This window comes from Streptopelia decaocto (genome assembly GCF_964273445.1).
Source record: "Streptopelia decaocto genome assembly, chromosome: 3".
Classification (NCBI taxonomy): Eukaryota; Metazoa; Chordata; class Aves; order Columbiformes; family Columbidae; genus Streptopelia; species Streptopelia decaocto.
In genome coordinates this window covers 1,774,531-1,788,046 of record NC_138656.1, presented here as the reverse complement: position 1 = coordinate 1,788,046, position 13,516 = coordinate 1,774,531, and the positions used below count along the sequence as shown (strand labels likewise).

Here is a 13,516-nt window from a genome sequence, read left to right as displayed (position 1 = left end):
TTCTTCAGAGAGGGCTGAACTATGTTTGCTGAAATCTTCCAGAGTAATTCAGCATGAAACAACCAACCAGCATGGAGGGAAGAAAAGTCAAATTATTAAAATATGATAAAAATATGATAAAGTTTCGAGAAGTTGACAGAAATATTTAGTGATAAGCACAAAACATTAATGGTATTTAACAAATAAAGTATCTGTTGAAAATAACCATATCTGCAAATATTTCCAAGTGCAGTATATCAGAATTAAAAGCTGTGAGAGATCTGATAACGTTTTATGGAATAAGCGTTGAGGTGATATCTTTGGAGTATATGGACTTTGCTGCCTTTACCTATAGGTGGCTTGAAGATGGGGAAAGCATTTCAATGGGCTACATATTTAAGCAAACTTTATGATTAATACTACATTTGCTTTTTTTTTTTTTAATAAAGATATAGATGAATGTGCAACTGGAGCCCATAACTGTAGAGCCGACCAAGTATGTGTGAATTTAAGAGGGTCCTTCAGCTGCCAGTGTCCTCCAGGCTATCAGAAACGGGGGGACCAGTGCGTGGGTAAGTGTCGTTCTAGACTATTTTCTTTCATTATCAGTTGCAATCTTTGTATTGATTATAAAGTGTGTAGGTATGTGTACTGTAAAATAGCTGTATCACTTTGAAATGCAAAGGAATCATCGCTTCATCACAATAATTAATCGCTAAACCATGGAACTAGAAACTGTTTTATGTATAATCAACACTTGGAGTTGAACTTCACAAGATTAATTTTCCTAATAGTTACCATTGTGTTTACTGTTTGTGTTGGGGTGTTGCCCAGTGTCCCCGATCCAGTCATACATCTACTGTAGCAGCAAACTACAGCGAGTCTTTCCACTGACCTCAGCGAGAGCCGACCCAGAGCCGCAGGACAAAGCTCTGCCTTCACGCAGCCCTAAGCCCAGCTCTGCAGAGCCCCACTGCACGCTCTGCTTCAGTTCTCGGTTTTACGAGCACAAATGAGGGAGATGGAAACTCTGAATGCAGGTATACGAGATTTGCAATGTACAAACCGCCACACTTTCTACTTTGTGCCAAGATAAACTATCAGCACCCTTGGGACCTATACAAGTACAGCATTAAATTAAATCCAAGTGCAGCGTAAACGCTGCATCTTTCCTGCTCCATCCTCACTGGGGGCGTTACGCAGAAGTGCCATTTCTCTGTTCCTGCAGCCCTCCTCCTGCCTTTATTTAACACCTCGTCAATCAGGATTTCAACGGATGAATTGCTTTTATAGGCACTCCAGCCTTAAGCCTTAGCTTTGTCAGAGATAATAAAAACTACTATGAAACAAGAGAATCCAATATACACATCGCGAGCTGGTGGTGTAAGGGGTGGTCTTGAGTAAGACACACGATGGGTTTTATGCAGTGTGGGAGGAAAGCGTTTGGTATTAGGGATCTGTTTAAGAATTGTCATTTTTAATCTCTTGCAAAAGCCTTGCAAAGGCGATCGGTAGTCGGCGCCTACCGAGAGCTGCAGGAAGGAAACTGGGGCTATTTGGGTACATATCTAGACTAACTTACATTTCTGGGCATGGCTCGCTCTTCAGGGTGCTGAGCCAAGGCTGTAGAAATCAACCCAAAACTTCTTCCCTCTTTCCCAAAAGATGTTGATCAGGCCCTGAACTGACAAGTGAATATAAACACAGATGTATTTGCTGTTTCTCAGTTCTCTGTGCCAGAGTGGGATGAGTCGTTTGGAATGTAGGTGGAATAGTTTTGACAGGTCATTGATTTTTATTTTTTTTAAATCTAGATTGGGTTTTAGAGCAGGCAAAGTATATTACTGCTGTGCAATAGCACTCAATGTCAGGACCTATGGTACTACCTGGAAGTCTTGCAGGACACATTTACAGCACTCAAAAGAAAAGCAGCAGAAGGAAACACCCTTATATCTACATGGGAATACATTTAAGCCCCTAAATCTCTACGTGAACATGTCTGGAAAGTCAAGTTTCCCCTCTCCTATTTAGGTCAAAACCAAGAATAACACCTGTGTTACATATTACACACTGACCTAAATTATAAGTACATCCCTACACTTCGTACTGTCAGCATTTCAGAATAAAGCCCGTCTTTGGGGATTTTGTAACCACTTAGCCAGAAAATGTTCTTGGGGCCAGATCTTGATAGAGTTCTCCATATGGGCGGAAATGTTTCGCAAATTTGAAAGAAATTTTTCCAGACTATTTTGGCTTCAAGGTAGACGGAGAAAAGGACTCATTTCTAACAATTGATTTATTTAAATCTAAATTCACTCATCATTTCTGTCTTTTTTTGAGATTTTTTTTTTTAAAATTTGCTTGTTCGCATGTTGCAAAATTAGTCTTTCCAGACCAAAAGAGACCGCAGATAGAATGAATTGTTTGCCAGCGTCACTTCAAACAGAAGATTTGGCCGAATTAGTTAGATGATGCTTAGCCCTGAGATTTGCATGGAGCTGATGTGCCTAATCCCATAAGGAAAGCTCCCACTGAATTAGAGTCAGATCCTGGAAGCATTTCTGTGCATAAATGCGGTGCCTACACAAAGCTATGTCTATATTGTATAGTCAGGTCTTTGAACAGCAATTTGTAAGAGCTTAGTCCTGGAAAAGATCTACTGTGTCTCCTAATTTATTCCATTTCTACTTCTGAATTTCTCTCTGCAAAAAAAGAGTTCCAGCAGCAATCGCTACCGTACGGATAGCCAGGAATTTTCCAGCGTAAGCCTTTTCATTCAGAACCGTCCAAAACACTCCACTTCTAAGTTCAGCCCCAAACAGTGACTGCAAATTTGACAAAGAAAGGGTTAACTTCTCAAGATTATTTTTTCGCTTGATATTAAAACAAACACTTTTCCTCATTATTTAAAAAAAAAAAAAAAAGCCTTGGCCTCTTTTTAAACACATCTATGGTGGAAACAGCTGGAGGTAGGAAACTCAAGATCTGGCATGGATATGGGAAGTGCCTTTCTTTGTTCCAGTGAAAACTGGTCTTATTTGTGTGAGCGCTGAGCCTTTGAAATCTCACTTTGTGTACGCGTACATGACACGGCACGGATTTCTCCTAAAGACGTTTGCTGCACATACATGCACAACCAGCACTGTGGCATAATAAAAAAGAAATGTTTTTCAGGCAGAGGCAGTATCTCCTCCAGAATGCAAGAAAAACTTGAAAATGCAGGGAGGTAACAGAAGGGGCTGGGGCACATTTTGGATGGTTCGCAGGTGCAAAGCTTGCTCCAATGCACAGGAGGAATGCCGAAACTTGGAACGGCGCAGCCTGCTCCACCTGCAAACGGGGGCCAGGCTGCACGGAGACTTAATCCTGCCCGGGACAGCACCAGCTTCAGCCAGGCCGAGCAGGGCAGGAGGTGCCAGTGCTGCTGCATGGCAAGGGCTGCAGGAGAGAAGGGCAGTGACAGCAGCCCCGCGACCCCCGGCCGCTTTCGGGGGGTCCCTGCAGAAGCACAGCCACCTGTTTAAATGCCATTCATCATCTGTCCTCACTGTACTTACACAGAAAATTTGGACTCTTCCTAACGGAGCTGAAAAGATGTAGTGTATGCTAAGTGCGCCGCATGCTAGTTTTTGGGAAAAACGAGCTACAAGCTCCATTCGCTGCATCGGTCAGCGTTATGTTTGCATCATGAGTAATCTTGGTTGAAAAGCAGAACAAAGCATTCTTGGTTTTACCTGTGCAAAATAAACACAGCTAAGCAGTGTGTGGAACTGAATAAAAAATAAATTCTGAACGTCTAGTGATGTCAGAGGCTGGAAGGCAATCAGCACGAAACAGATTTGTACAGAAGTTAAAGTAAAATAGTATTTCCATTAATATCCATAGAAGCAGTATGTAGCTCACATCACCTTTTCCCCCCCCTGCATTTAATCAAGTGCAATTAACTTCACAGTTTCTTTGGACACAAGACAGCAAGAGTGCGCTGCCGTGATTCCGTTTGAACTAATGTGTGTGTTTTGCCACCTCAGACGTGGACGAATGCACGCTGCCCCCGTACTGCCACCACCGCTGCGTCAACACGCCCGGCTCCTACTACTGCCAGTGCAACGCGGGCTTCCAGCTGGCGTCCAACAACCACACCTGCGTAGGTAAGAACCTCTGCAGGGACTCGCACGCCCCATGGAGAGACTCATGACTTGCCACAGCTGAAATTGCAGAGTCTTCATCCCAACCTAAAGGGAATAAACACCAACTAAGGAGTTGTAACAGGTGCTACATTGAGCGGCTCTCCTGCAAGCGATCTGAAGTGCAGGAGGGTTAGAGGAAACCTGGTATTGCCTTGGTGCAGCAGGTTTCTGAGGAGCATCTAGTTTGGCAGCTGGAACCCTGGAGGTTTATATTCATTATTTAATCTTAGATCTAATTATTCTTTCTGTTCTGGTGGATCGCTTTGCATTGTCATTGGCTTTCATGCTATTATTCCCAGTTCATGCAACACAAAGGCTGGAACTGGGAACCAGGGGAAGCAAGACTATTCCTCTGCAGTTCAGTGTAATTATCCTCAGCACGTGATAAACTTAGTGATGAAAGTATCTAAGAGTGTCACATTTTAATATCCAGAAAATAATGTTAAAAATGAGAATGAGGACCACTAAGGAACAGTGACCTTTCAGAAGTGATTCTCCCTTCAAAAGTAAAACACTAAGGGAGTCCCTGCAGTAAAACTTAAAGACCGCTGTTAAGCTTGAAATCATAGGCTCTGTTCTAGAGGAATTGGATAAAGTAATAATAAAAAGGTAACTGCTGAAGTGCAGAGAGAATGGCCATAAAAGGTTGATGATTGAGATGGTCAGAAGTACTTGATGGATATAACCTGTGTATAATCTATATTTTATACATATTTTTAAATATATAAAAATCAATCTGGGTTTTCCAGCTTCTCCCCCGACTCCAAACATCGCCATATTTTCTCACGTACCCCGGCACACTGCATAACACTGAAGTGAGGGAGGAATTTCCTGTTTTCCACCAAAGGATAGGATAAAAAATTGCACATGGGCACAACATAACCACGTGATGAGCTGTTGCTTATTTGAGCCTTTCCAGAGCTCAAATGCAAGGTGTATTCTTTCAGTTATGCTCACAAATGCGTGTGGCAGGTCCAAGTTTGGCAGGTGCTTCACCCTCCCCTGATTGCTGGTGTCCCGGCCCGGACAGCCGCACTCCCACCAGGAAAGGTGATGGAAATCTTCAGAAGAAAATGCGTAACTGAACGGTCGCTGCCTCCAGACAGACTCTCACATCTGCAGGAGTCATCTGGCAGAAGTGCTGCTTGACAGCTGTACCGCTTGCATTTGTGTTACAACTTTTGCATATATTGAAAGTGGGTCAATACTTCTTGGAAGGCAAACAAAGAGAATTATGGCTTTGGCTAGCTTATTTATTCCTTCTGGTAGCATTGTCATGATGTACAGTCTTTGCGCTCTTGCCAGAAATCAACTAAAAGGAGGAAGAAAAAATCCTTTGTAATCAGTTTTCCCCTATTACCATTCATTTTCAGGACTATGAGGTCCATCATGTACAAAATTAACAACCTCCTCATTGGTTTATTTTTTGTGAATGCCTGATCTTCGTCATCTTTGTCAGTTTTTAGTTGTATCTGTGAATGTCTGAGTGCTGCTGACATTTATAAGCATTTGCAAAAGCCATGAACTCAAGATTTTTTTCCAAATGCAGCTCAGTACAAATGGTTATATCTGTTAAAGACATACGAATGGACAACATACAGGGGATTAATACAAGGAAAAATACACTAACATTTACAGAGTGAGCAGCACCCATGAAAAACAAGCATTACAGATTCCAGAGGTGATTGTAATTAAATAAACTTCCCATTAAAGATTGCTTCTCTTCTCATACCACAGCGTTCTCACATATGTTCTTAGGATGGGCACATCATGGAAAAAAATCTACATACCTTCCCCCAATATGGTTTAGGCCTTAGAGCATTGCAAAACTCCACTGGCCTCAAAGGCTCATGTTATAACTGTAATGGAATTTAAAGAACAAATTTTAACGGTAATAAATAGCTCAAATAAATCTTAACCGCTGCATGCTGAGAGGTCTTATCAGTATGTTCCTTATATCAATTATTTATAGAGACTTGGCATTTCATACCTGAAAAAAGATGCTGGAATGTGGAGTTTAATAGCCACACTAAACATTTTTGGAAGAATTCATCACACATTAGAACAACTCTCATTCCTGGAAAAAACAGTCTTTCTACATGGAGTGTAAAGCACAGATCTGACGTTGTTCCAAGACTGCAGATCTATATTGATATAGTCAACTGAGCTTCTGCTAAGCAATAGACCCAGACTAAGGACTAATCCACTTAATCAGTCTAATTACCAGCTACACAAGATAAAGATCGGTAATTTTTCCTTTCAGACATAAACGAATGTGATGCCAATAACCCGTGTGCACAACAGTGTTACAATATCCTGGGTTCTTTCATCTGTCAGTGCAATCCAGGATTTGAGTTAAGCAGTGACAGAATCAACTGTGAAGGTAAGAAAGTTTCTTTGTCTTGGATGAGCAATTTTGTTAAAAAACTATTTTACCAGAAGTCTTTATGTGAATAAAGGTGGAGCCACGCTGTGGGTGCAATTAGTAGCCAAAACCCTTAAGACATTGATTTTTAATGTTGCAAATGTGTTTGCTAATGCAGACCTTAGTAGGTGCAGCTGCATTCGGGTGCATGCGGATATGGGTGTCTAACAGTAAGTGCAAAACAGGGCAGACATCACTGCCGTTCAGATCGCAGCTGGGAAGAATAAGGCTTCTGAATACTTGTTTCACAAACTCACTCGAATTGTGTGTGGTCTAACGCTGATGACCATTAAATGGATTGGAAAGGAAAGCAAACCAAAAAAACGAGTGCAATTTTGTGTGTTGTTGGGCTCCTCTGAAAGCAAAACCTCAAAATTTTTGATTGGAAGGAAGTGACAATTGTGCTTTTGAGGTGGCTCTTGTGTACACAAACAGCTCAACTCCTGATGATCAGACAATCACCACTTTCTTTCCCCTGCCAGAGTCTCCACAGGGGGCCTCTAATCTCCTTTTGGACGCCCGATGATCTCAGCCCTAAGCCCATGTCCTTCCTACCAGCCTTGCAGGCAAAGAGCTGGTTTTGGTTCACCACTGCCCTCCTCCCCGGGCCAGCAGAGCTGTTACAGACGCTCCCGCTCCAACTTCCTGAAGCTGCTCCTACTCGCGAGCGAACGGAACAGGGAGCAGCAAATCTGCAGCCTCCCAGGACACCCCGATCCCAAACCAAGAACGGGGCTCAGGCCTCAGAGGGAGCAGGAGGGAGTTCTGCTCTTTTCCGAAAATATTCCTTAGCTTTGATAGGTTTCCTTTAATTTCCAGTTAATGGCACGTACTGATAAATTCTGTTTCACGCCACACTTCTCTGGCAAGGGACTGATGGTTGCACAAGAATAAAAAAGCAAAAGAGAATGGGATACACTTATTTGAAGACCAAACGGAGACCTTCGTTCCCAAAGAGCAGCTCCATTAGCGCAGGGCACAAGTACAAAGGCGATACTTTTGCCTTCCTAACTAATCTCACATCTGTGTTTTTGTGAAAGTAATCACATTTTGGAATACTACAAGTATAAATTCTTTTGGGAGTTATTTTCCCAAGCCTGTTCTGAAATCTAATTTAGCTTCTGCTTTCTCAAATCCAAAAAAATCCTCTTTTTGCAAGATAAAAAACAAGTAGAACCAGCCCTTTTGTTTGCAACTTCGAGGTCTTAAGCAGTACATTTCAGATTTCTGATAACTTGCTCCTTAGACAGAATTCATTTTCTCCCTGTCAGAGCCCACATTTAGCTATTATATGTAGTTCTGATGTTAAACCACAGTCACTTTAAGCTCTGTTGTTCTCGCAGACACGGATGAATGCAGAACCTCAAGCTATATATGTCAGTATCAGTGTGTCAACGAACCAGGGAAGTTCTCGTGTGTGTGCCCTGAAGGATACCAGGTTGTAGGAGGCAGAACGTGTCAAGGTAAGTGCCTTCATCTCAATATCCCAGCATTAATAACACCATTTAGAGTGCTTGCTATCTAAATGTTTATCTTTAATTACATTATGTTTCATTATGTTAGCAAAAGATATGTTGATAAAGCATTTGATGATTAATTGCATATCTTCTATTAATTCTTTTTATTTGAATCCTTCAGCTCAAACTCTAAATCCTTCAGATTCCTAGAACAAAATTTCAGCTTTTGCAACCAAGTACAACTTGTCTTGGATGTCCAGGCAATGAGTAACTTTCAGAGATAAATATCTCTGAAAATAAAAATCAGCCATCTGTTCCAGACACTGAACATGGCTTTATAGCATCTTTTATTGATGGAGGTCCCTAAATCCAGGCAGAGTAGAAATGAAAGATCTGTTTCTTCTGATAACAGGAGAAAAATGCAAGACTTGAGCAGCTTATATCATTTGTGTTTAGCAAATAAATATTCTGGTCAAGTGCCACCAAATGCCAGAGTTTTACAGTTTGTGTTTTTCTCTTCAGTGGTGCTAAATGTCTCTTTGCATCTTTTTACAGAATACTGCACAACATCATATTAAGAGCAAGAACCATGGCTTCTGTAATACAGAACCCAGTTTAACAGTCGTTATTTTTAGAAATAAATAGTGTACTAATTATTGGCAGAAAGGGACAAGGAAATCACTGAAATTGTTTATTAGTATTTTTATAAAATTCAAATTGCCTTCCCTTAAGGATAGCATTCTGAACATTTTGGGGTAGGCAGTTTGCCCAGCTAAGGATCTGTTTGTGCCTTCCCAGAGATTATATGTGAATAAACCCTTTCTGTGACTGTTTTGGGAGACTGTACAGGTAGACAGTAGTTGGGTGCTGGCACTGACAGGATAACAGAGCATTAATACAGTGCAAGTCTGACAGTCCCCACCTCTATTCATGGTTATTGTCCCAGAGAAAATAAAGAAGAAAGCTCTACTTTGCACAAAAATAAACCAGTTTTCATTATTTCTTTCAAAGCTATTTTAGTTTAAGTGTCACCATTAATTAAGCCTTTTAGTTAGGCTATGAAACACAGGCAATTAAAAATGAGAACCTGCGAAGGGCAGAAAAATCACAGTTCTCCCTCAAAAGTATTTCCTCTGTCTACAAGATATCTTCTACTACACATTCATTCTTTACTAATTAGGAACTTTACAGTATGGCTACGGTTGCATTACGTATAGTATGATTAATGTGTTTCTTCAGTCAACTAAGAAAAGTCTTCAGGCTTAATTACCACTTGATAAACAAGTTTATTCCATTTCTGCACCGAGAAGTCCTTTATAGCCAGGCTGAAGAAGAAGCAGATAGAGAAGAACACGGAAACCTGTTGGGTTTCAACAAACAGGTGGCTTTTTTTTGGTTGTTGTTTTGAAGAGATTGTGCCTTTGTAGCAAATATCTGCTTTGACACACTCCCTGTTCCTTCCTCCTAGACATAAATGAGTGCGAGACCACTAATGAATGCCGAGAGGATGAAATTTGCTGGAATTACCACGGAGGATTTCGTTGTTACCCAAGAAATCCTTGTCAAGAGCCCTATGTCCTTACATCTGAGAAGTAAGAGAAATATTAGTGTTTTGGGTTTTTTTTACTCAGGATCATCCTCAACAAGCAAAATGATCAAATAGAACAGAAGGCAAATACCGTGTTTGTTTGCAACCATGAGGGTTCCATCCGTTTTTGTTTTGCAGCCGCTGCGTCTGCCCCGTGTCCAACGCCATCTGCCGAGAGCTGCCTTACTCTGTGGTGCACAAGTACATGAGCATCCGCTCCGACAGAACGGTGCCCTCCGACATCTTCCAGATTCAGGCAACCACTATTTACCCTAATACCATCAACACATTCCGGATCAAGTCTGGAAACGAGAATGGAGAGTTTTACCTGAGAGTGAGTATTGAAGCACTGGTGCCACCAAGGCCTTGGAGTTCCTTGCCACCACAAACGCAGCGAATGTCCCCGTGAGCGCATCACAGCATCCCAAAGTTTATCAACTTTGTGGTGCTTCCTTCTTAAATGTGCTTTGATTTCCATAATTCAAAGAGCCTTTTACTTTTCTGCCTGAAAACTCTACGCTGGGAATCAACCTGTTTATTTTGAATCACTAATAACCATCAGGAATGTTTAGCAATCCTGTGACACCCATGTCAAGTTCAAATGAGATGCCTCTATGCTTTTTGCTCTCTGTACCAACACTCCATGTATATGTATTAATATTTAGGAGAAGATTCTTGTACAATTACTTTAAATTTCTAATTTTTTTGGAAAAAAAGTAAATAAATCAAAAATAGCTTGGGATTGGGCACTGATTTCTAAAGCCCTCAGTTCAGGCCAGCTTAAAGGTTTTGTGTTGAGACAAACATAAGCCTTTCTTTTCCCATTTCAGCAAACCATGAAAGCTCAAAGGACTCAGGATAGCAGTATTTCCTGTTGGTATCACACATTCAAGTAGATAAACATGGATGAAAGTGTCTATAACATCTGTTTAAGATTTTTTTAAGAAATCTGATTTTCTTGGACACTTTAATTACAAATTCCTGGGAAATCCTTTTTTGCTTCGTGGGTGGCTTTACACTCAGTAAAACAGAATCAGTACAAAAAGCTTCAGTCAGAAATATATTAATTGGAAGGGTTTTGTCTTCAAGTCTGAAGATGAGGGGGTTTGATAGTACACCCAAAACACGTACCAAAAAGTGGCATTGCCTGTTTACACCATGTTTCCCCAAGATGGGAACATGGAACTGCTCATCCGTATCTCACTTGTTCTGGTATATCCCATAATCCAGTGCTTTCCTGCATTTATTACACATCAAAAGTCCGCACCTACCCCCAAGGCACAAACAGTTATTTGCTTAAAAAAAGAACAAGCTCACTCCAGCTCTAGTTTGGGTCAGAGCCCAGTCTGGCCTTCGGACTGGCCTTTTTTAGACTAACAGTCCCAATCTTCTGTTGCCACCACCAAGAAGTCGCAGGCCTTAAATAAGGAAGCGCATGTTTATTCCTGCCAAGGGACAGCGGTAAACAGAGGCTTCCTCAGAAGTTATTCCTGTTGTTTTAGTGAAGCTCCGAGCTGGGTCTCACATACAGCAGATGGCTTGGATTCATCTGCACGGTGAGAAATTATTTGTAGTAGGTGAAGGGAGAGGTGCAGCTGAGCCTTTTATTGTTATCTGGAGATGAGGAGGCTGTTGTACAAACCAGCAGCGGAGCAGCGCGAGATGGGGATGGCAACAGGCACCCCAGCTGCAAAAATCCCCCGTGTTTACAAGGGGAGCACGACTTCTTCTGACATATGAGCCACGAAACAGACTTCGTTTCCCTCTGCTGAACAAGCTACATCACTGCTAAAGACATTAGTTCTCTCTCGGTTTATTTTTTCTTCGTATATTTTAGAAGCTGATAGATGGGGATAAAAACAAAGACCATCCTGGGAGAGATTACCACTTTTCACATCCTTTAGGAGAGTCAGCATAACCAGGAACAGATTTTGCAGCACAGTTTATTCCTCTGAGCCTCAGTCAGGTAAAGTTTTCCCCGCGGCAAAGCCAGGTGTGAGATTAGTCATGGCCACGTAAAAGCGTTAAAATAATACTTGCATTGTGTATCTCTGCTGAGACAGGGCGTTTTTACAGCATAGTAACACACAAGCACTCTCTTGACACAACGAGGGAATTGGTTTAAGATTTGACCGACTGAAACGTTTTTGTTGTTCTTTCAGCAAACAAGCGCCGTAAGCGCGATGCTCGTGCTGGTGAAATCGCTATCGGGACCAAGAGAACACATCGTGGATCTGGAGATGCTCACAGTCAACAGCTTGAATTATCGTACAAGCTCGGTGTTGAGATTAACAATAATAGTGGGACCTTACGCGTTTTAGTGGTTTGCAATAACCCTTCACTGGCACTTAAAGCAGCCAAAGAATATTATCTTAAAGAAAGCACTTACTATTTTATTTATAGATTTTGCTCTTTTTTTTTTAAGATTTGTTTAGTAAGTTGATATCTTTACTCCACACATTACACCTGTAATTCAAAATTAGTAGATGTGTTCCATAGTATAACATGGGCATTGTCACTTTCTGTATAAAGATTTAAATCTTTTTTATTACCTTTCTTGGACTAGATACATACTACATGCTCTTGTATGAGAACTGTATGTTCATACTATCCTGTAAAACCTCACACACCCTTCCTAGCCAAATAGGTCATGCAACTAAAAGGTGATCTTCCGCCTTGTTTTTACTTTAAATTCTAATGCAGCTACACTGACAATCTCAAAAAGAAAAAAAATGATATAGTATGAATGATGCACAAAGTAACGGTTATGTGATAAGCTAAAATATATTTCTTCTTTTTAACTACTTTGTAACAAAAGATAGCAGTCAATAAAAATCTATTTCTGTAGACATTTATGTGCTATCCCAGTTGGTTTTTCTAATCTGGGTTGGAGGTAAAGCTACATTGTGAGAAACGTTTTGCATTGGGATTTTATATGCAGATTGTGTTAACCATCCCGTGGAATAACATTCTGCTCTCTCCAGGAAAAATAGACCGTAGCAAGAAAATTCTCCAACAATGAAAGAAACTCCAAATGGAAAATCACCACGCTGGGCACACGTGTCCATGCTCACTCCTGAGAACACTGTTGGCAGTTACTGGTTAGAAGGCTACAGCATTTTCAGACAGAAGTTAACCTGGTTTTTCTCCAGAAATATTATGTTTTATACTAAGAATTGAGTGCAGTTACGTATTAAGTTATATCATGTTTTCAGGCACTTGGGCCCTATTCCTGCTCTTACAACTCGGATGTATCATGTACAGTGTTCATAAAATTTATTTCAAATTCAAGAACTAATAACATCTTTTGTAATATGTAAAATCTTATTTCTTGTTTAAAATGTAGTCATTAATCTTTTGATGTACAAAATTTTTAATAAAGATCTCTTAACATAGTGTCCTTACTGTTTTTCGAGGTAATTTCTTGGCCACATTGAGGGCTGAATTGTCCACTAGTGTGGGAGTCAAAGCCCCACCAAGTTCTGCAGAGTCAGAATGACCCCGATTCTCAGTCCCTACAGTATTAGCTCATGGAGAACTGAAAACAGGATTCCTTTGTAGGACAAACCTTCTACCAAGTTCTAGTTTTACTGACATTCACAAGAAAAAAAAAGAAGGAAAACCCAAAATACACACATTGCTAGTTGCCGGTTTACAGGAAGGAGCGTCTTTTCTACTTAACATTAATTTTGTATAGAAAATATTTGTGAATTAGTGCATACATTATAGACAAAAAAAAAATCCTCTTGTGGAGGATTCATGTTTATTTAGTATATCAATCACCCTCAGAACTTGGCATCCAGGGGTCTCACTCGGCACATCAGCTAAAACACACTCCAGAGTATCACTCAGAATAGGCCAAAACCACTCTGCTTTAGGG

General features: G+C 40.8%; 1 protein-coding gene across 1 annotated transcript in view; it reads left to right on the top strand.

Moving 5' to 3' along the window:
* EFEMP1 (EGF containing fibulin extracellular matrix protein 1) overlaps positions 1-13,036 on the top strand; it is a 45,570-nt gene extending 32,534 nt beyond the window's left edge. Inside the window, exons 5-11 of the mRNA XM_082049643.1 lie at positions 429-551; positions 4,008-4,127; positions 6,430-6,549; positions 7,935-8,054; positions 9,517-9,640; positions 9,775-9,970; positions 11,799-13,036. Coding sequence (XP_081905769.1) covers positions 429-551; positions 4,008-4,127; positions 6,430-6,549; positions 7,935-8,054; positions 9,517-9,640; positions 9,775-9,970; positions 11,799-11,957 — 962 coding nt within the window. The 3' untranslated portion in view covers positions 11,958-13,036. The remainder of the gene's footprint in view (positions 1-428; positions 552-4,007; positions 4,128-6,429; positions 6,550-7,934; positions 8,055-9,516; positions 9,641-9,774; positions 9,971-11,798) is intronic.
* Positions 13,037-13,516: the final 480 nt, after the last annotated feature.